The sequence below is a fragment of the Ochlerotatus camptorhynchus genome, unplaced genomic scaffold (genome assembly GCF_037179485.1).
Source record: "Ochlerotatus camptorhynchus isolate MF236.1 unplaced genomic scaffold, CSIRO-AGI_Acam_v1.1 ptg000043l, whole genome shotgun sequence".
Taxonomy (NCBI): domain Eukaryota; kingdom Metazoa; phylum Arthropoda; class Insecta; order Diptera; family Culicidae; genus Ochlerotatus; species Ochlerotatus camptorhynchus.
Window position 1 is genome coordinate 1,222,946 of NW_027040534.1, and position 24,163 is coordinate 1,247,108.

General features: G+C 36.5%; 1 protein-coding gene across 1 annotated transcript; it reads left to right on the top strand.

Annotated features, from left to right (window-relative positions):
* The first annotated feature begins 9,647 nt into the window (after window positions 1-9,647).
* Window positions 9,648-23,040, top strand: LOC135714076 (protein croquemort-like). The gene is made up of 6 exons (XM_065237349.1): window positions 9,648-9,757; window positions 18,769-19,078; window positions 19,138-19,443; window positions 21,192-21,988; window positions 22,045-22,135; window positions 22,201-23,040. Exons 2-6 carry the CDS (start codon window positions 18,953-18,955, stop codon window positions 22,342-22,344), a joined length of 1,464 nt encoding a protein of 487 aa, XP_065093421.1. The 5' UTR covers window positions 9,648-9,757; window positions 18,769-18,952; the 3' UTR covers window positions 22,345-23,040.
* Window positions 23,041-24,163: the final 1,123 nt, after the last annotated feature.

A 24,163-nucleotide genomic window follows, 5' to 3' on the forward strand; every position in this document is an offset into this window, starting at 1 on the left:
ACGCTTTGGTTCGGTTTCTTATGGATTCCAGTACAGGACTGGTAGCGATCAATGCTGTCAGAAATAGTGATTTTAGTGACCATGTTGAAGAAATAAATTTTTTAGTCACTTATTTTACAACTATAAGTCACTATTTGGCCAGGGACTTATAGTTGTAAAAGAAGTGACTAAAAAGTGACCTAAAAGAAGAAACGTAGTCGTTCTGATGGCACACCAAATAAATTATTGATGTTTTAGACTCATTCAATTAGTATTTCATAAACACTTATGTTCGATAAAAACCTTTAAAATGAAATATTCAATTGACAGTTCATGGCCTGTGGGCTTCCCTAATAAAAATTGTATGGTTAATTTGCTTAACGACGTGTTTTGGGCATCATCCAAACAATTTGTGGAATAGTTCAATGATTTGGGTTATCGTTCGTTTATGGTTATTTTTTATTAGGGTTGCCAGGGAGGAAAAATCTCAGATAATTTCATTTTTCCTGAAAATACCAGTAAGTCTCAGAAAATCTCATCATTACTCAGGGAATCTAATAACTTTCTTGCTATGGATATTTTAATGAAAATAGTTCATTTTAAAACATTCACACGTTGAACTTTATAGATCCAGAGTGGATTCTTGTAACAAATACATTTTAAAAATTCACAGGCTTGAAATGTTTTTTTTTTTTGGCTCCGGTGTTTTTTGAAATTTTGAACATAAAAGTTATAATACTTCAATAAATTTTCAAGACTCTGGAGTAAAGTCCCTTGCATTCCCTTGTCTTCATGGAATTTTATTATAATTTCTAAGGACCTAATTCCAAGGGAGAAAAAAATCTTTGAGAAAAACATCAAGTGCAATCGCTTTCAAGGTAGTCCTGAAAAAAACAAAATAGATTTCATGTGAAGTCTGAGATAATTTTGAGTAGAATTTCATGAAACCCTTGAATTCAATACAAAGTAAATTTTAATGAAAACTCATAGGAAGTTCTGAGGGGCAGAACTCCTGTAAACTTCAGACCGAAAATCCTAGGGCATTCTAAGGATAATTTCATGAAGTTTGTGGGAGAAAACTAATCCGGAGGATAAGTCCTTGGATTTTTTTTAGAGAATACTTAGGAGGTGAGGGAGATGCTAAAAGGAGGATTACAATTAAATCTGAGAATAACTACAAGAGATCTTCAAAGGAATTCGGAAAATAATTCCAGGAAAGCTTACCAAACAAATTATGAGGAGACATCTAAGCTATTTGTGAGGAGAAATGCAAATGATTTCTTAGGAGACTTTCAATGTGAGTAGAATTCCATGAGAAGGAGTTAGATTCAAAAGGAAATCTGAAATGAATTAAATTAAATTCTGAAAATCTTTTCAAAGGGGATAATTTTAAGGTAATTCTAATGAAAATTCAAAGAAAATGATTTCGGAAGATAAGCCTAACGAAATTGTGAAGAATATTTCAATGGGATTACGAGAAGTGTTCTATACTTAGAATACTTCTCGTAATTCCATTGAAATATTCATTTCTATGAATTCTCTAAAAAAATATCACCACAATATACTTATTGTGCTGATATTTTTTTTTAGAGAATTCAGAGAAAAGTTTCAACTGAATTTCTAGAATAATTCCATGATAGTTTCGAGAAAATACAAAGCGAATGAATTTTTTAAATTTTTTTTTTATAATGCGTTTATTTTTCCAGGCTCATTTGCTACAGCTTTGCGGAGCCGATATTCATTGTTTAGATCAAAACATTATTTTAAACTTACAATAGTAAAGCGGGGGCCGATTACTCGCGGCTATCTCGAGGTTAGGGGTAACAAATTGTAACAAATGGATGGCAGGGTAGGGATTGAGAATACAAGGTTTTGAGAGCAATGTGCTCTTGATCTCGAACTAAGCGACATACTGATGAAAAAGACAAACATGGGGGTACACCGATGGGCAGCTAACAACTTGGGAGAACACAAGATGACACTAACTACTAAATCCTCAGATCTATCCGTTTTAAAAACACATAACTTAAATTCAAATAGTCATGATCTCGGCTAGGCAAGACATCTCTAACCGGTATCGCGGGTTGTTTTCCTCGGGCCAGAGATGGAAAAGTTCTCGAAAACTCACTATGAGTCACGAACTTTTCCCTTGGTGAACTTCGTGAAATATCGCGAACTTTTCCAACACTGCCTCGGGCCCTGAGGGATGTGATAACTCAGATCTGGCAACACGGTGTAGGGTACATGACCAAACAACATGCTCGATATCGTGATAACCACTGCCACACGCACATAAATTGCTGCCTGAGAGCCCAATTCGATATAAGTGCGAGTCTAACGAACAGTCATTGGACATTAGCCTTGACATAACGCGTATAAAGTAGCGGGTCATGTGCAACCCCTTGAACCATGGATTGTTTGACACCTGTGGGAGAACAGAATGTAACCATCTTCCCAAATCACCATCTTTCCATTTTTGTTGCCAACTGATGAGGACTTGCTGACGAGCAATGGAGAAAAATTCGTTGAAGGCAATTTGTCGCTCAAAAATATCGCCTTCCATAGCGCCCACCTTAGCCAACGAGCCCGCTTTCTCATTACCCGGAATTGAGCAATGAATCTGTTTCATGCATCACTCTTGCCACTACTCTCCAGCACGCGTTTTCTTTTTACACCGAAGCATTGATGCAATTAAGGGGAAGTTCACCGCCCCGAAAACAATTTTTTTTACGACACGTTTTCATTTTTCCCAAAATCCCGGTAAAATTTATCAAAAATCAAAGAAAATCAGTTCCTTCCCTAGATTCTCAAGAAAATCTACATGCAAAAACGCTTTTTTCCATCTGCTTCGGTTCACAAACACAGAAAAAAAGAAAAGAAAATATACACGACAGCTCATAAAATCTTATAACACGTAAATAGACTGAAATTAAAAACTATCAAGGGCCACCCACATTAGATCCGTTTGCGTTGCGTTGACGTAAATTTGACTGTTAGACAATAGATTATGCTGTCACTTTGCCGCAACGCGTCCGATCCGGATCTAATGTGCGTGGGCCTTCACTCGCGATGCCTCAAACTTCTGGTCCGGGAGCACAAGCAAAGAAAAAAAAACAACGCAGATAGCGACATCTCTTCTGATTCTCGCAAACATGATGAGTCAAGTTTTCTTTCACGATTCTATAACTTCCCAGAAAGCAAGAACACCACACACGTATAATAGTTCGGGAGGCAGAGGACCAGCGCCAATCAGGCAAAAGCAGCCGAAAACTATGAAAGCGAACGCACACACAAAACAGAGAGCAAACTTAAAACACAACCGTATCCGAAGGGATTCTAAACTGAAGTCAATTCATGGAATCTTAATTTATCGACACTAATTCATAACTTCTGCAATAGTCTAGACTTTCCTGATGTTTTTTTTTCTGAAATTTCTGAATTTCCTTAAAGTTCTCTAGACTGCGCTGAATTTCTCAGTATTTTTTTTATGAAAACTGGAATATTATTGAAATTAATTGCATTGCTTTGAAGTTTCCACAATTTTCCTTAAGTTTTATATACTAAGTATAAACGCTCACGGGACTTTGGCTTACATAATTGATTTTCTCTGAACTTATGTGGACATCCCTGAAGTTTTCTATGCTTACCTGATTTTCTCTAAATTTGTTCCGAGAATTATGTGATTGAATATATAACAGAAAATTTGCCGGTAAATTAAGGTAAATTTTCTTATATCACAATCACAAAATTCTCGGAGCAACTTCCATTGAACTCCTTGTAAATCACTGCAAATTTCCGTAAGTTAATGGGATTGTTTTGAAGTAATGTGATCGTCATCGAAGTACTTCGCTGAATATCATCAGCTTTTCTGAGGTACTTAGAATATCTTAAAAGCTTCCACAATTTTCTTCATGTTATTTCTGAGGTTCTCTTGACACGGGTGAAAGTGGAACTCCTAAAAATATTTCAGACACTAATAGAGCCACTTTGAAATTCTTTAAGCTTCCAGTTAGTTCCCCATATTTTCAGGATGTTAACTTCCCTTATGTTTCCGCAGTTTGTTTATGAAGCTTCAGTGAATCTCTCACCATTTCCTTTCATTTTTCAGATCTTCTGTAAAGTTCCTACAATTGTTGTGAAGTTAATGGGACTTCACTGAAGATCGATCTTTCATAAAATTAAGTACAAACATTTTACAACAACAATAAATAATAAACATTTATTTTTTTCTTAATTATGGCAGTTTTCACACCACTTTGAAATTTGCAATACCTTGAACTTGTACATAGAATACGAAGCTTCAAGACATTGCATATTTTAAGATATTAGACTTACTAAAATTAAGTAAGCTTTAAACTTCAATATTTAATGGATTTGATTGTAAAGCTGTGTCTTCAAATTGATTGTTAAAAACGTTTGCGTTAATTGCTGTGTTCTTGTTTTACAAAAAAGGCATATTTTTAAAGCATCCAAAAATAGCTTTCTTATGTCGTTTTCGTTTTTGCGGTGTAGCTACACCGGTGCTACACTGCCGTACACCGAAATATTTTAGGGTGTAGATATAGTATGCACCTTTGTTTACAAATAAATGATGTTGAGCTGTCAAAGACTCGCGCTTATTCCTGCTTACACTACACCAGTGCTACACCGCAAAAACGAAAACGACATTATTATAAACCTGGAAATTATCCGTTAAAGTTTTGTAAAAACCTTGAAAACCCAGGGAATTTGATTTAGCCAAATGAGTAGACATCCTGCACGGCCAATGAGATCAATCCAAATTTAATTTTTTCACGAAACAATACCCGAATATGAGAAAAGTGCATTCTCTCAATCTCTCTCAATGGTACTAGGATTCCTAGACTGAGAAAAATTTCGTTAATTTTCCTCATTTTCCGGCAGATTTTTTAGGTCTTCCATAACAAAAAATGAAGTATTTTTTTATTGGGTCGTATATAACATTTTTGTCAATTAGAGATACGAGGTGTTTTGTTTTGGTGAACAAAAAATTGTTTTTAAAGAAATAGATAATTCTTTCAAAATTCCCATTTACTACACATAAAGATAAAAAAAAAATTACTACACGTTAACTTGAAAGTACCCATTAATAGTAAAAAAAAAAGACCCATTTTGAAGAAAAGTGGCTTAACTCATGAAATTAGTAATTTTTTTTACCCATTAATGAACATCTGTTACCCATTAATGAGTAACTGTTACTCATTAATGGGTAACAGATACTAATTAATAAGTAAACAAAATACTCATTAATGGGTTAAGTCACTTATTTTCAAAATGGGTCTTTTTTACTCATTAATGGGTACTTTCAAATTTGCGTGAAGTGCTTCTATCGAACAAACGTTTTTTAACCAATAAATGTTATACGACCTTTTGCATTCGATCGTGCGCATTTTAGCAGTTTAAAAATGTATTATAATGAGTAATATCTTACGGAAAGCGTAGTTATCATTTTGTGGATCACCCACAACCGTTTTTTATTGAAGATTTGCAAAATTTGCACTTTTATTAGGAATACAACGGGTCGTATGTACAGTTTTGACGCGTCTGTCTAATTTGTTACATACGGCGATTGACACCTCATTAAAAAGTAGGTGTCATATGTAACATTGAGCTATGCCCGGAAAAAAATAACTATACAATTACCATAAAATAATATAAAATCACAACAAAATCTATTGCCAACAATCGATTGTATTGTATATATATATATCATTCAATTAAATTTAAAATATTGTTATTACAATAGATCTACAATACGTCCCATGTAGTATGAAGGAATGAAAATCGATCAGAAGATGATCGGTTCCACTGAAAATTATAAACATGTTTAAAACAAACTCTTGAAATAAATTAATACATGATTACTAGATTCTGAATGAATTGCGCATCCAATCCGATGAGATCAAAATCGTTAAAATCTTGAACCCGATATCCGTTAAACTCCGCTATATTTGCCAGCAAATCCAGGATCAGAACTGATGCGAACCGTCTTCGGAAGCAGCATTCTGGTTCCGGTACTGCAAAAGTAAAACGAATGAAAACCATCATCGCACCATTTCCAAAACATCTCACTTTGATGATTTCCTCCTGGATTGCTTGGATTGTTTCCCTCCGTCTGCCGTGATAATTGCCTCCAATCCGTCGAAAATAAGCTAGCGGAGGCATGCCAGAAACGCGATTCCGGGGGCTGGGAGAAACCGGTGAAAGTAAAGTGTGGGAATCTGCTTGTTTTGAGTTGAATTTGGCGGTAAACAGAAGTCCAGTGCTGTCAAAAACTTTGCTCTGAAGAAGTATTTGTGATAGTACTACAACTTTTATTTAAAAAAAATACACTTTTATAATTACAAGTCGAAATTGAAAGAAACACTTTTAAATCAAAAAATCAATTTTCATTTTGAATATTTTCGCAATTGAAACTACGAGTTTTGCGAAACTTTTAAATTGAAATTGAATTATTTTTATAGCAACATTTTTTGTTCTTTGTGTGTACATACGATAAATAGTTTTTTGATGAGAAAATGAAACAAAAATGTGGTAGCGGATTAAAATTTTGCCTCCCGCGGTAGCATTAAAATTTCAATTTGTTTACGTTTGTTACTTACGACCTAATCAAAAAGGACTCCAACATGCAAATTAACTCATCGCTGAGTTCCTGCACTTTTTGCAGTAAACTGAACTCAAATTTGGGTCGATCTTATTGGCCGTGAAGATGTTGTGCTTCTATAGACCTTTTTGACGTTATACTCTGGACAGACTATGGCTTATATCATGTAATATAGGCTGTCTTGCAATGAGCACTCATACATAGGATTTCCAGTGAAAACTAGATGTATGAGTGCTCATTGCAAGATAGCTTATATTACATGATATAAGCCATAGTCTGTCCAGGGTATTAATCGTATTTCTATCATTTCTATATGTAGCACACTAAATTTCTTAGTGTTAACTATCCATTACTGTGCACACAGGAATGAGTGGATGGTTAACACTAAGAAATTATTACTTACCGACTTCGGTAATTTTTATCGATCTTTCAATATCTGAAGTGTTCTGTAAAAATCAGGCATATTAATGCATTAGTTTTAAAACTTCAAAACAAGGAAAACTTCACCACAATGACAAAACTTGATTATTTCAAGTCTGCTGGCAGTGTTTTGAAATTATAATTTAGTGTTTTCCTGTGGAAAACCTCAAAAATCTGCCGGGAAATGAGGAAAATTACAGAAAATTCTTCTCAGTCTAGGAGTAGTACCAATAGACTGACAGAATCAAATCTTTACTTTTCTCATATTCTGGATTTTTTTTTCCTGGAAAAACCCGGAAAAACCAAACAAAACATTGAGGAAATTTTACTCATCGCTAAGTTCCTGCACTTTTTGCGATTTATGAGTAAACTAAACACAAATTTTGGTTGATCTCATTGGCAATGTAGGAAAGGGAAAGGGAGCGCAATGATAGGTAATAGTACGTTCAGACTACAGAGTTATAACATGTTATAGCGCTATCTTGATGGTGGTTTCTGTGTTGCAATTATTTGACAACCGTTATAACATGTTATAACTCTCCATCCGCATCAACGCGAACCATAAATTGAATGAACCTTAACTTTAACTGAAATGGTTTTGAAACCTTACATGAACGTTTGTGTGATAAAGTTTTAACCTTATGTATTATGGTTTTTAGGAAGCGGACCTTACAAATAATGGGTTGTTAAGAACCATTACCATTTCAAATTTTTGTTTTCTCCATACATTTTCGGAAAGAGAACTATATTAGAACGTTTTTACTTATGGTTTGAGAACATTAATGGTTATGGTTATGGTAGTCAGTAAGGCCCATTAATGGTTTTGTAACATCGATCAACTTTATGTGGAATATATCGCGAATTGGTTGCCTGTAAATTAATAATTATCAGTTCGCGATATATTCCACGTAAAGTTGAGCGATAATACAAAACGATTAATGGACCTTACTGACTACCATAACCATAATCATTAATGTTCTCAAACCATAAGTAAAAACGTTCTAATATAGTTCTCTTTCCGAAAATGTATGGAGAAAACAAGAATTTGGAATGGTTCTTAACGACCCATTATTTGTAAGGTCCGCTTCCTAAAAACCATAATACATAAGGTTAAAACTTTATCACACAAACGTTCATGTAAGGTTCCAAAACCATTTCAGTTAAAGTTTAGAAGGGATTATAAACAATTTATAACCATTATCGGTAAGGTCAAGTGATGGTTTGCGTTTATGCGGGCAGTCTGTACAGCATTTTAGGCATCTTGATGCCATTTGTGACAACTGTCAAACTTACCGTTTCCGTTCTGCTTCCGCCCACATTGCGTTTAACCCTTTAGTGCCAAAAAGCACAATGAAGGATACTTTTATGAGAGTCACTTCTACTCAGAGGTATGGAGAAATTTATAAAAACTGCAGGAACTCAGCGCTGAGTTACCTGCAATTTTTAGAAATATCTCATACAACTGAGAAGAAGTAAGTCTCTCTCTCTCTGAGTTATTTTCAGTGGCCATGTATAGGCCGCTATTACAGAGTCTGGAAAGTTGGATAGGAACAGCACTATTATTGGAACATCAAAGATCAATTAACTTTGATGTTTTCGAAAAATTTAAAAGCTCTTTTCAACGTCATATTGTCGGTCAATTTGGACACCGGAAAACTCCACACGCTACACTCTATTTTACTCTCGTTCAAAACATAACGTCGGACATAGTGCGCATTATAGCGCATCATTGTGTGAATACACTATGTCCAACACCACGTTTAACCTAGTAATCCTATATAATATAGAGATTCGCGGAAGCGGCCATCTTGAGCCAATCGAGCAGCGAGATCTGTCAAAATGTGAGCCAAACGAGGATTCTGATTAGAAAATATTCAGAGGATTTCTTATTGGGTTGGAAAGTATTGTAATCGGGTGAAATAAGTTCAAACAAAACGTTTATAAATTTGAAAAACATTATAGCAGTAAAATGCGTATGTTAACATAAGAGAGAAAACACACTTATTTGTCCAGTTTGGTGTGAAGTGCGCAATAACACTAAACGCTATATTCCTGTTTTTCCAGCAATATCTCTTAATTCTTTAGCAAAATACAAGTGCGTGTGTGAAGTGGTACTGAAAGAAGTTTTAAGTAAATAGATACCACCCAATAATTATCATTGTAGCTTACACTGCACACACGCATAGAATCCTCTGGGGAAAAATCTGACGGCAGTCCGCAAAATTCCGCCTTTTTTTTCGAAGTTCAGTGTTTTTCGGAAACCGGAAGAAAAGCTCACATTTTTGCACTTCGTTGCATTTCCACGACCGCGGTTCACCATTAGCACTGTCAAAAATGACGTTTGACTTCGATTTAGGTGGGCTACAACCCAACTAACGGAAGCCCAACTAAAACGTAGCCCACCTAAACATAGCTCAACGAGCGAAATTTGACTGTAAATTGCATCTTAAGGCTTTTAAGTCATTCATGCCATTAAACAAGAAAATCGATTACCCCACACCACCACCAGCGACTCACTGTGGTCGAATAAGGAAAGCTAAAACCCATTGAGTCTGCACACGTATGTGTGTGACAGAACAAAATAAGAGAAGTACTAGATTGGTGATGCATTCGAGGATTGCAACAATCCGCTTACTTCATTCGCAGCAATCAAGCTGTATGCATCTTACCGTGTGTAGATTGTATTTCATATAATGTTTCAATGAAATCAGTGGCTTTTGTTGTGAAGTAAAAAATGTAAGTAAAGCAGAATAAACGGTTCACTGCTTTTGTAGAAAATCGAAAGTGATAATGTAAATGTTGATGTGCGTGCCAGTTTGCGTTACAAAGGGTTCTATAATGGATCAGTGAAGAAAACTCAAAAGTAGATAGTGATAAAGAACGCATATCATCTTGCAGTACATCTATATGAAATTGTGTACAGAACAGCAGAACAACGAAACATAATAAACTAAAAACCTAGAAATAATTTTTACTGAAGTTTTTAAGTTGATAAAAATCTATATGTATGAAAGCGAGAAAGCAATAATGCTCAAGCTAATCAAATCATCAGTCAACCCTGATAAAAGTATTGAACTTCGTTTGTTTTGCGTGCATGACGAATGCAAGGCAAATGGAAATCTTGAGGTTTGTAACTTTTTACAATAAAATTAACTAGCAGTCGCTGTCAGTGATAATCCGACGGACATCGTTATTAACTATGATAAGATTGGAGGAAATGATAATTCGATTTGCAAGGTGAATCAACTGATTTGCACTCAATTGTCTTACACTAAGCAATGAATACAAACAAAGTAGATCAATGCCATAAGCTCATGATGGTTGCTGGTAGAATGTAAGGTGAAAACATACTGAACCATGTTTGCAATTCTTATGATGGAATTTTTACTCATCGTAAAATTTAAAAGCTACATAGCTAGTCTAGACTAATCTTCTTATGAGTTAGAAGTGCTTCGTTGTGTTGCTTTCAATAAGAACCGAACCACCATTGGGGCTAGAGATTCTCCACTTTCATAAACAAGTTTCATTCAGAATTTGGGTACACGAGACACAGAAGATAATAAAAAAATATTACACTAACAGTTATTAACATATATTAACTTCAAACAGAAAATGTTTGAGATTTGAGAATGATTCATTTGTTTTATTTGTTTCTACTCAAACTATAAAACCGGAATATATCACCGACTACGTATACCTGTGTCTGTCTGGCTGCCCGTCATGTCAAGGTCATTAGACCTAGTTTTACCTGAGACTGCTGCTACGTACCAAACAAGCAGAATACATTCATTATTGCCTATTCTGTGTTCGTACCGGTCAGCCTACAGTGAGTAAAGGGGCGATTCAAAAATGACGTCCATAAATTTTAAGATTATTTTGCAGTTTCCCTCTTTGTGACACACATTTTCGAATATGTATTCCACATACTGTCACAAATGCAAGGGCTCTCTCCCCCTTCAAGAATTAACGTAATTTTTTAATTACCCCTAAGGTGACGTCGCGTCGTGGAATTAACTTATGTAACGTGTTGCGCGACCTCTTCAAGTCGTTTTATAGTAGTTTTCTATTGTAGTTGAGCAGATAAAAGCTTAATCGATTAATTATATTTACAACTAAGAATGCTCGCGTAACATTTGAAAATGGGCTATCCATTTTTGTAAACAAAACTTGTAAGACTCTTTACGCGCGAACCGAAGTACGGCCACGCAATCTAAGAATACTATCTAGAATGGGAGAATTTCCCCTACCCAAAAGATGATAGCAAGAGCAAATTTTCATTACGTCGAAAGTAACAAAGCTAAACAAAGTCGAGCTATCAGTGTCAATCGATGCTCCTGCTATTACACTACATACTTTCCGAATATAGGATCACATCCTATTTTTAAATTTATTTACCAGTCAAATTGCTTTTTGACGTAATCACCATCAATCAAAATATTTTTAGATGTTACTTAAGTCACCCGATTTCTATGGAGAGGCTGTTTGTCTTAAGTAACAGCGCAGAGAAACCCGTGAAAAGTGTACGTTCATCGTTTCGCTCTCTCATTATTAGAGTGGATAAATCGAACTGTTTGTTGCTAAGATGATTTCAGTGGTCCTAAAATGATGAATAGGCTGCACGTAAGGAGACGTGATTGATAATTCTTCCGAATATCCTGGTAAATACACTTTGATTTAAGTAACATTAGGGGGCCACCAAACGACTTATAATAACTTTTGACTCAAAAACCAGTATATTTTAGCATGAAAGCTAGCGCTCTGCTTTGTATGGTTAAAAACCTACTTAATATGTTAAACTTTGCTATCACTATTAGATTATATCAGGCATAACATTTGATAACGGCACAAAATCATTTGTAAAAAAAACTTTCTAAGGCCCTTTACACATGAACCAAAGTACGCCCACGCAAACCAATACCACTTTCGGAAAGGTTATAGTTATGTGTTTAATTGGAAATATTTGGAACTTTATTTTTCTCGGATCGGTGCGAATGTTACTTTCGACATAATGAAATTTTGCTCTTGATAGGCCCTTTTCAAATGTTAAGCGAGGAATCTAAGAAAATAATTGCCTTCATGACAACAATAATTTAGTAGCGGCGCCGGTGATGTAGTGGTTAGTGTGATTACCTTTCACCCCAGCAGGCCTGGGTTCAATCCCAGTAGGCGCCTCCGGGATGTTGTGAGGCATAATATCTCTGATCACGACTTTCTTCGGAAGGGAAGTAAAGCCGTTGGTCCCCGGTTCATGAGTTGATGGATCGATAGGTAGGGTCCAGCTGGCGTCGGTAGCATTGGTGCTCAGCACGGAAAACAAGATCGACAGGAAAAAAATCATGAAATTTAGCTGACCATGTTTCAGTAACCTTTAAAATCGCTTTACAGAGCAAATGAAGCGATTTACATTTCTGTCTTCAGAAAAGTTGTGTATTTTGATGATGTTGAAAACTTTGTAAAACATGTCGAATCGATTGGGGTTAAGATTTATCGTACAAAAAAGTAAAATAAAAATTATTTTAATGTCCTGATAAAAATTCACTTACATCTCGCTAGACTTATGACGTAGAAACTTGGTGTCTTCAGCAAAGTTTCATGAAATTCATAGTTCTACAACTTTGCCCAAGACATAAACATATTATATAGTGATTACAAAAACAAAAGTTAGTTTTTGTAAATAATATCACCTTAATAAAAAATGTATGCATTTGAGATGCAAAACAACATTTCAAGACACCAAAACGCTAAAACATCGAGAAAGGCGAGAAAAAGGTTTTTACCGTCTTTTTTCAGAAAGGTTCCACTATGCGTTAGTCACATCTGGTCATGTTCAGGAAAGTGGCCAGTTTCTGACTAGGGTCGAAATCCATCATACGATACCTCAAATCACCTTACATCATATGAACACTTTTGCTGGAATTTCTATTGGCATAAAGGGTCAAATCTCACCATAGGTGGATTGATTCCTGTTTTTCATCAAAATTCTTAAGAAAAAAGGGTCTTGCTAAGATTGAAAAATCTTATATTTATTGCTTAATTTTCTTGAAATTGGTGGCATAGAAGGTCGTCCCAAAACTGCTCAACACTATGATTAATATATATCACATTATTCGAGAAGTTTAACATGACGTTTAACTACTCGAGAAAATAGGTTCCTATTTATGCTGAAGTAGATTTTTTTTAATGTATTGCCATTTTCCTAAAATCGCTGGTAGACTGCTCGACAATATGATTATTTGCTGTTCATTATTTCACATACAATTCGCATAAAACTCACTAATACTTGTGGTTTTTGGTAATATTCGCTACCTCGCATTATCCCTTCTCCTTCTGATGGTAGCACTTTTTGGTCCGTCCCATGTTTGTCAATCTATCGTAAAATAGTCTGTGCTTAATTAAGCTTCTCCGAATATTTCATAAATATTAGAAGGTTCCCTTCTTAGAATATTTCATAAAGTAGGAAAAACTACCTTCTTTGAATATTCATTCATTGTGTGAGGGCACTTAGAATAGCTTAATGATACTTGGCATCTTGAGCTAATATTCTAGCAGCAGATTTTGTGAGAAATGCTTCCGAGCCCTAAAAGATCAGTTCATATTTGAAAGAAGGAAAACAAACGTGAAATTTGAAGCAAAATATTGTTTTTGATTCTGTAAAAGAACGAGTAGCAATTAAAAGAGGGAATAACCATTGATTGAAAATTAACTCTTAGTTTCAAAAATATGTCGATTTATAGTGATTATGCCAAACGTTTATATGACAAATTTCCATTAGGCAAAACGTATGACACCCGCTTACGACATTAATCTATTTTATTGTTTGCATTCTTTGCTCTGGCGCTAAGACATTTGAGCACCAATGAAATGAGGCACCTTGCAAAACGGATTATCAATTATAATCTTATCATTTTTGCTCGTTGATAGCGATGCCGACTGGATTATCACTGACAAAATCTCGTAGGTAATTTTATTGAAAAACAAAAATTGTCTCATTGTCATGAACGCAAAACAAACAATGTTCAATTCTTTTTTCAGGGCTGACTGACGATTTTCTTGAGTACAACTGCATCCTCGAGTTTATACATATAAGATTTTAAACACCTCCGGTAAATCTCAATAAAAAATACTCCTATTCAAGTAGGGTTTTTGATCTAAAATCCGTCCTACTAAGGACAACCCGCGTTTTACCTCTCTTTTTTGAACGGGTTTGAACACAAAATGGAATATTTCTGTCAAAGATGCCTTCAAAATTTATTCACCTTTCCATAGATTTGATAAAGAGTCACAAATTATTGAGATATTGTTTAAAATCTAATAATGCTTCATGATTCTAAATTTGTTCTACGATTTTAAATTCCGGCCAAACGCATTGAAACGCCATTAGATTTTTTTTTGTGCTACGGATAAATTAGAAAAAGGGGATGCGCTAGGAGCGCTTCTTTTGTCTTGAGAACAATGAGCGTAAATATTCATACAATGCGCTCTAATAGGATTTATGTTGTAGCTAATAAACTAACGCATCGGAACAAACCTATTATTGATTTGTGCAGGGTGAAATCATTTATATTATTGATCTTTTCTGATCTATAGAACGGAAATGGGCAATTATGACGAATTAGCGCTCTACCCTATTTCAAATCGTACACATATAAAATAAAAATAAAAAATAAAATACTTGAAAAAAGTCGGGTTGCAAATACGGATGCAACCCAACTTTTTTCAAGTATTGACGTAAGACTACGAGAATATTTTCATTACTCAATTAAATAATAATTATAGAATAAATAATGTATACATTTCATTCCAAAATCAACAAAGATTCAATTCATTATTCCATGTTTTGAAATTAGGCGACATTCAATATCCTAAATTGAGTATTCAATTTTCATAATTCATAATTCAGTTTTTATCCTAGTCAAAATTGATTTTTTTTTTCTTTATTTTAGTGACTTTTAGCCATTGGCTAGTTCTTCACTTAGTCAAAATTGAGTTCTCAATACGTACACTCAACTATCGATAACTGAATAATATTTATTTATGTTAATCAAATTTCAAAGGAATAAACATTTTCCCACCGTGATCCAAGCTTTTAAAGCGAAGCCAAAAAAAATGCGCGTCACTGTTAGTGACTGTGATTAGGCAAACCGGATTGAACTATTTTCGATGGAGTAACGAGTGTACATTCCCAGTCGTGGTGTTGAAATGGAGGGAGTTTTTTTTTTTTTTTCCTTTGGTTTGTTTTTTCCGTCGATCTTGTTTTCCGTGCTGAGCACCAATGCTACCGACGTGCCAGGAAGGCAGCTCTCCCACACCTGGACCCTACCTATCGACCCATCAACTCATGAACCGGAGACCAACGGCTTTACTTCCCATCCGAAGGAAGGCGTGATCAGAGATGTTATGCCTCAGAAAAATGGAGGGAGTTGTAATATAACCGAAGCGAGTATGACTCGCAATGATTTTTTTAAAAGGTGGGGTTTGTGTCTTCAAGAGCGCTTACCTCCCGAAAATTCCAATATTGGACTGCATTCAAATTCAGTCAGTGTCCCTCGTCAGAACGAAGAAGACTACGGAATCGTTTCGTTTGACATTCTCCGGGTCGACACTACCTGATTACGTCTCGATTGGGTAAATCAGACTACCTGTGGGAATGTTTTTACCAAATGAAAGCAACTAAGGCACGCTGCGATATGTGTGACAGAAAAACATACAGAAGACTCTTACCGTTCCCCTCCAAAATGTGCTTATCGTTTGGGACGTCCCAGATTGTGCAAAGTACAAACAGCAGAGAGAAATACAAGCTGAACATTGCATTAGGTTCTAAGTAACATTGACTTCTCTTCGTCGACTTTCTCTTTGTATGCCCACGGCCATGCAAATACATTCTCAGGTATTTTCAGCACACAGATCGACGTCAATAATCTCTATAGAGGGATAAGGTTGGAATATAACAGTTTTTCAAACTTTGACTATATGTTTTTAGTATTACTTCTACGTGAAGTCAACGATTTACATAGTTGTTGTTGTTTATTAATTTATTTGATAAGGCTCAACCGAATTAACTTTACAGAGCCGAGGATTCTTGGTTACTATACAATACATCTTAAAACTATAGTCAAAAGGTACAACACAATAAACACTTTATCTTCCGCTATCCAAAAAGCCTCCTCCATCAGAACTGGAGCCGCTTGCAGTAGTTTCATTGTATGGCAAATCGCTGTACGCCAACGAGGGTCAGAGCGCGTCCATTGCAGCAATGGACACAAAACGTAGTCAGCACTCACACACTCATCACGAAACGGTTGCTTTCCAAAGTCGACGACGCATCGACCGAAAGAACTGCTAATGAAGAACAATGAGGAGGACCACACAATGGTTGCTGCCGAGAAAACAGACGATCGCGTAGCACACATCGAGAGTGGCCTGCTTTTGTCGACAGCCGAGTGAACACTGATTTACATAGTTGAAGATGCTAATTTCAAATAACAGACTGTAGTGGTAATTTTTATACGATAGATGGAGTAGATGAAAGCATAGAGTTGATAGTTCCGTTAGAGTACGGCAGTGTAAAGATTGTATATAGATATTAGAATAGCGAACTAGGACAACTTTTAAGGAAGGTACAAATCGGTTTTTTCATCTCTCTTTACCAAACTCCCCCTTTGGAGAGGGATGGTGAGGGGTGTCCCCCCCCCGCCACCACTGGCAAAAAGAGATGAAAACCGACCCGTTCAAGTACCAACTGTGTGTTTGAAACAGTTCTACCGATTTTTACCGCACTTAAATTGTTATTTGAAGGAAGGCATCCAGTCGTAGGTTTGGAAATTGCAACTATTGTTTACCCCTACCACGATATGTGCTCCTGTCATCGTCGACTTGACGATCTCGAGGGGACACGGGTGGGGTAGGTGTTGCTACTGTACCTTTCGACCATTGACAGTAATTGATGGTATGCTCCCATCCAGAGTTATGTACTTTGACTATATGTTTTTAGTATTACTTCTACGTGAAGTCAACGATTTACGTAGTTGAAGATGCTAATTTCAAATAACAGACTGTAGTGGTAATTTTTATACGATAGATGGAGTAGATGAAAGCATAGAGTTGATAGTTCCGTTAGAGTACGGCAGTGTGAAGATTGTATATAGATATTAGAATAGCGAACTAGGACAACTTTTAAGGAAGGTACAAATCGGTTTTTTCATCTCTCTTTACCAAACTCCCCCCCCCCCTCCCCCCTTTGGAGTTTGGTAAAGAGAGATGAAAAAACCGATTTGTACCTTCCTTAAAAGTTGTCCTAGTTCGCTATTCTAATATCTATATACAATCTTCACACTGCCGTACTCTAACGGAACTATCAACTCTTTGTTTTCATCTACTCCATCTATCGTATAAAAATTACCACTACAGTCTGTTATTTGAAATTAGCATCTTCAACTATGTAAATCGTTGACTTCACGTAGAAGTAATACTAAAAACATATAGTCAAAGTACATAACTCTGGATGGGAGCATACCATCAATTACTGTCAATGGTCGAAAGGTACAGTAGCAACACCTACCCCACCCGTGTCCCCTCGAGATCGTCAAGTCGACGATGACAGGAGCACATATCGTGGTAGGGGTAAACAATAGTTGCAATTTCCAAACCTACGACTGGATGCCTTCCTTCAAATAACAATTGAAGTGCGGTAAAAATCGGTAGAACTGTTTCAAACACACAGTTGGTACTTGAACGGGTCGGTTTTCATCTCTTTTTGCCAGTGGTGGCGGGGGGGGGGGACACCCCTCACCATCCCTCTCCAAAGGGGGAGTTTGGTAAAGAGAGATGAAAAAACCGATTTGTACCTTCCTTAAAAGTTGTCCTAGTTCGCTATTCTAATATCTATATACAATCTTCACACTGCCGTACTCTAACGGAACTATCAACTCTATGCTTTCATCTACTCCATCTATCGTATAAAAATTACCACTACAGTCTGTTATTTGAAATTAGCATCTTCAACTAAGTTTTTCAAACTTTATAGCAATCTAAACAGCATGGTTGATTTTCGGAACAGATGTCCCTAGTAAAAAAGCTACGGCGATATATTTTGTACAGACAATGGCTTATATCATGTAATATAGACTGTATTGCAATGAGCACTCATACATAGGATTTCCAGAGAAAACTAGAAATATGAGTGCTCATTGCAAGACAGCCTATATTACATGATATAAGCCATAGTTTGTACGGGGTATTACATTGATCTATTAATAATATTAATAAATATTTAAATTTACCGTTAACGCTTTACGGAAAGAGTGTATTATGTATGTTTGTCTGTGAACAAAGCATATATAACTATATAGGCATGGTCAGTCCAGAAGTGTACGTCCAGATTGCTGCAGCATATTTGTATCAGCTCTTTGTTCGCATGGTCCAAAAGTTAGTGATAAGTCCAGTATGCATTTGTAACGAGCGTTTCGTCTCGCTAGAATTTTATTGCGTGACGGATGGTGATCGATAATCATTATCATATACAAATTGGACTAATTTGTGACAGTTTTTAATAACACAACGAGGTTTGCGTTCAGTTAACAGTTTGATATATGTATACGAACAAATGTGTTTTAGATTTTAATATAGGTTTTCTATTTTTGTAACTTTGTACAGATTTATCATATCCTCCGGTTACTAACCTCTCGACACACATATGTTGTCATGATAAATTCATACAATATCAATGCATCAACTTCTTTCCATTTCAGAACACCCCAACACAACTGTAACTTGATTTTGAAATAGCCACAATCCGCAATGCTGTGATATCGCACAAACAAGTAACGTTTGAAGGCGCGAGAATTATTATACGCGACAGACATTCTTCCATTTTAAGGTTAACTGCAATAATTATCATCTGTTAGCAATATCATCATAAAAACAAGCCTGAAAATGTGCACGTGTTGTTCCAACATGCAAAAGAAAATGATATCATTTGGCTGTTCTGCTTTCCTGATCCTATTTGCAATTGTATTGGGGACCCTGTGGCCGACAATGTCTTCCAGATTACTACACGACGTATGATTTATATAACAATTAACTTGTTTCGCTGACTAATATTGATTCTTCATCCACAGAAATTGATAATCAAAAATGGATCAGTCAACTATCAAAACTGGATCAAGACACCTATTCCAATGTATCTTGAAATCTACTTGTTCAACTGGACCAACCCGGGTGATATCCACAAGTATCCAGAGGTGAAACCGCATTTCGAAGAAATGGGGCCCTACGCGTTTCACGAAGTTCACGAGCGAGTCAATCTGGTTTGGAACGAGAATAACACGGTGACGTTTAATCAGCGACGAACATGGCACTTTGACCCCGAGCTATCGCGAGGATCGCTCAATGACACCGTGACTAATTTGAACGTTATTTCACTTGTAAGTAGAATTCATAATGCGATGACTAACTGCTTGCTGTCGAAAGTCCAGTAGAATTAAAAAAAAAACGTTATGATTGTGATTCACTTAGAATTCTCTAGGATTCCATCTTATTTCTAAATTTTCTAATTTAACATCAACACAGCCAGTTCTTGAAAGCATCCTGGAAAATGATGGATATACCTTCATTATTTTTCTTGTCTATTTGATATATGTTTCGCATCGAAGATGCGTCACACATATCAAAACGGCCAGGTCTACTGTGCAGCATTTAAGGGGCAAGATTATTCAGAAAACATCGGGCCTGTTAAAATCGAAGATTTAAACACGATGCTTCATAATCCAATAAATGGAAGAAACGTGCGTACGTTCCGATTTTGGTAATTATATGATTGGTTGGTCGTTGGAAGCATCAAAGCTAGAAAGGTTAAGTGATGCTCCATTTTCTTCTGACGGTTGGGACATGAGCACTAACTCTTGTCCTAGTATTTTATGGCTTATGGTTATAGCGCCATTACTCGTTTTCTGAAAAGAGAAGAGAGAAAGGAAAAGGAGAAGGACAAAGGGAAAAGGATTATGTAAACTCTATGAACATAAACAATATTTTTGAATTCAAATATACAATATAGAAATGCATAACGGCGGTGGTCACTACAAGAGTCTTGTCATTATTATCAAGTCATAAAAAGTAACAAGAACTGATTACTGAAAAATACTGATTCCCTAGTTTGAAGTTGTCACGACTAGGGTTCGGTGGTAGATCTTATACCAGTAACGCACCACAAAAAGGTGATCTCCCAACGTTACTGGTTTGAAAAGATAAAAATTTACAAAATGGAACGAACTCACTAAGTTTAGTCAATTGAACCTGAAGGCAGCTTGACATGTGTTGATGTAGAAGTCCAAATTGTAGACGAAGCTTGACGAAGATCAACATGAACTTAGAATTCTCTAGGATTCCATGTCGGAACTTTCTTGAAATTGTGGTTAACATTCCCTTAGAATTTTCATAAAAATTTATATGGAATAAGCATCAGAAATTACTTTCAAATCATTGGAATCAAACATTGGATCAAATGATATTTTCCTGACAGTTTTCTTTGAAGTGCTTAAAGGAATTCTCCTCAGAATTGTCAAGCATATTCTTACTCATAACTCCCTTGGACTTATCTACTGCAGTTTTGCTCACAAAGGCCATGGTAATCTTTCAGAATTACCTTGACATTCTCTTGGAATACTTTCTAGAACTTCCTTCCGGTTTCCTACAGTATGCCCTTGGAATTATACCAATTTTCATATAAATTCCCTGAAAACTTCTTCATGTAAGATCATCCAAGAGCCTTGACAATTTTCCAGGGCCCAAAATCTTGGATTGCGGAAATTTTCCAAAGTCCGAAAATATCAGTTTTCTATAAGTTCAAATCATATTTCTTTTCGCAATTTAGGTAGGAGATTCCTCTATTAAAGACTGCAGCCCAGAAATTTTCATCCATATTTGTTCCCCTGGAGAAAATTCTAGATTTTTTTTGGTTGTTATGGAGTACAATGTTTGTCCAAGATACTTGATCTTACAATTAATTTATTTTTTATCAATGTAGTAAATAAGAGGGGGAATTTGCCTTGCCCTTCTGTCTCGTTTTTTTCCATTCCTCACTAAGTCCCTGCTCGCACCTTTACTGACTAGTGTAAAAAAGGCCCAAACTAGCAACCTAAAAGCATAATATGCATAATATATTATATTTTTTCAGAATACAGCGTACTTCATGCGAGATGCTTCAACCGTGCTGAAAGTGCTTACCGAAGGTATGTTGGCAATGGATGGATCACTATTGTGGGAAAACAAACGGGTTGGTGATTTACTGTTTGATGGTTTGAAAGATCCTTTGCTGGATTTGTTGAAAACCCTGAACCAAACTGTCAAGATACCTTTCGATAAATTTGGATGGTTTGTGGATAGAAATCTAAGCGATACATACGATGGTACATTCACAATGAAAACGGGAACAGATTCACTGGAGAACACCGGAATGCTAACACTTTGGAATGGAGCGAGCCATACGGGAATGTACCGAGGGAAATGCGGCGAAGTTTACGGAACGACTGGAGAGCTATGGCCAGTTAGTCATATCAGAAACACGAATGTATCCATTTTCGCGTCAGACGTTTGCCGTTCTTTGACACTCCAGTATGGTGAGCAGATATCAATCCATGATGTTGAAGGAGCCAAATATGTCGGTGATGAGCGTGTATTTGATAACGGAACTAAATTCCCGGATGCAGCTTGCTGGTGCAATGCCGACCACTGTCCTGATGTTAAACCCGGAGTTTTCAATGCATCAGCATGTAAATATGGTTCACCAACCTTCGTGTCTTATCCACACTTTTATCTAGCGGATCAATCGTATTTGGATGCTGTGAGTGGGTTAAGTCCCAACAAATCGAAACACCAGTTCTACATTGCTATGGAGCCACATACTGGCATTCCATTGGATGTTCGTGCTCAACTGCAGATCAATATGCATCTGCAGCCTATCAAGGGTATCAAGTATGAATGCCAATGTCTAGCGTTAATAAAATTCTAAAATTCTCCCATCATTACAGGATGTACGAAAAACTACCAAACATGATGATTCCAATGATGTGGTTTACACAAAGGGCAACGCTTACTCCGGAATTGGCTAACCAAGCAAAGGTTGGTGGGACATTCTATTCACTATTATTCACCTAGATTCAATAAGCAATTATTTCTCTTTTCAGATGGCCCTCATGCTCCCACAATTGGGTATCTACATTGCCATATTTTTCGGCACGATTGGAACCATCTTGGTAGGTGTATTCTCCTATATTTGCATTCGTAAATGGAGTACGGCGGAAGTGCCGTACGAAGAATTGGTGCGATGAGACGCCGTTACTGAAGCGGATAGCGAAGGTGTTAAGAAGTACTACAGCATCGAAAACACCTGATCTCACATTGAACAGCGCTGTGTGGTCATTCGAAATAGCTACCAAATTACCTACGTGGATGAGAAGTGCCTTTAAGTGATAATCATAAGTCAAAGTTCCATGTATTGTTTGCTCATAACTTTCTCGTCGAGATTATGGACAGATTTTCCCTAAACTGGTGAATAGTATATTGTAGGGTTCTACTCCAGTAGAGATAATTTCCTAAGTCTGATAACACTTGAGATAGTGACAGTGCCAATTATAGTTTACGAATCAAAGCTTGCAATTCTGTACCAAATATGTTTGCTCTGTTACCAAACTAATATTAGATAGTGGGAATAGATATAGGGAAGGTAACGGCTTCGGCACTTCTTTATATCTATTAATATCAGGGGGTAAACAAATTCCTATGATGCTGATTTATGCATGAAAGTGCATCATGTTCCAGAGCATCGTACTGCAGAAAAATTAATACTCTTACAGTGAATTTATTAATTATCCAGGTTGGAACCAGTTTGACAGGCAACGCGCAGACCAAATCTTGATACCTGATCCAGGTTGGAACTGAATAAAAACAAATTCGCTATAAGACATCAGTTTGTTAACCCCTAACTATGATAGGTAAATGAATTGCCGAAGCCGACATGTCCCCTACTGAAAATTAGAGTAGGATGTTTGTCCAACTTCATGATCCGAAATATCAAAATATTCCAACTCGAACGGTGAAATCTTAAGCTTCTGACACAATCCGATGAACCCAATAGCTTTATTAAGTCATTAAAGATATTTCTAAAACCTTAGTTTGAAATTGCATAATTTTTAAATACAAGCTTTTTGCATTGCTTTCACTACTTCTAAAGTTGCCGCACCACGAAGACTATCTACAAAACGCTAATTATACCAGCAGCCTTTACGGCCACTAGACATGAACTATGCTTGTGGAGGACCAATGCGCCCAATGGTGTTTTTGAACGGAAGGTGTTCCGGAGTGCACATCGAGGATACAACGTGGAGGGGGCGAATGTACCGCGAATTGCACCATCGTTCGCAGGGCAATAATCGGTCGACTACGGTGGGTCGGGCAAGTCGTACGAATGTTGATCGACAGGCCGGTGAAAATGGATCTCGATAACGATTGGACTGGAACGAGACGAAGAGGCGCGCAGCAGGGAAAGTTGGTCGATCAGGTGGAAGATGATCTGTGGAGCCTTCGCAGACTGCGAGACTGGTGACATGCAGCCATGGATAAGTGGAGTGGAGACCAAGGTGACTACATATAGGTGTTCTAATGTGTCAAATTCATGATTCAGCCATGTTGGATTTTTGTATGGGACAGTGACCGAGTCTGTTTACAATTTGCTCTAAATCGCACTTCCCCACCATTTTCTAGTTTTCTGCATACAAAATAAATCGCCGTAGCTTTTTACTAGTGACATCTGTTGCAAAAATCAGTCATGCTTTTAATCAATTCATGTGAGTTGATCAATTAAAATGCCTCGTTTAAACCCAGGCATGCTTTAAAAGAATTTGACGTCAAAAGCACCACCAGACATTTGAGTGTCAAAAATGGCTTAAATGCGCAGAGAAGATGCCATCAATGTTGCTGTTGTTTCAATTTCATTGATGTCCCATAAAAAATAGAAGGCTTATTTATCGGCATAATAAGTAGCGTTTTCCCGCATTTATGCTAACCGTCATTATACCAGAGACATTATCTCCTTTGTTTTGATCAAATGCTGTTCTTTCATATTTGTTTAAGAACGGATTATGATTAAAA

Coding starts and splice junctions, on each gene's coding strand:
- LOC135714076 (XM_065237349.1), top strand. CDS start 18,953: ATGTGCACGTGTTGTTCCAACATGCAAAAGAAAATGATATCATTTGGC. Junction 21,989..22,044: donor CAGCCTATCAAGGGTATCAA/GTATGAATGCCA, acceptor CCATCATTACAG/GATGTACGAAAAACTACCAA. Junction 22,136..22,200: donor AATTGGCTAACCAAGCAAAG/GTTGGTGGGACA, acceptor TTCTCTTTTCAG/ATGGCCCTCATGCTCCCACA.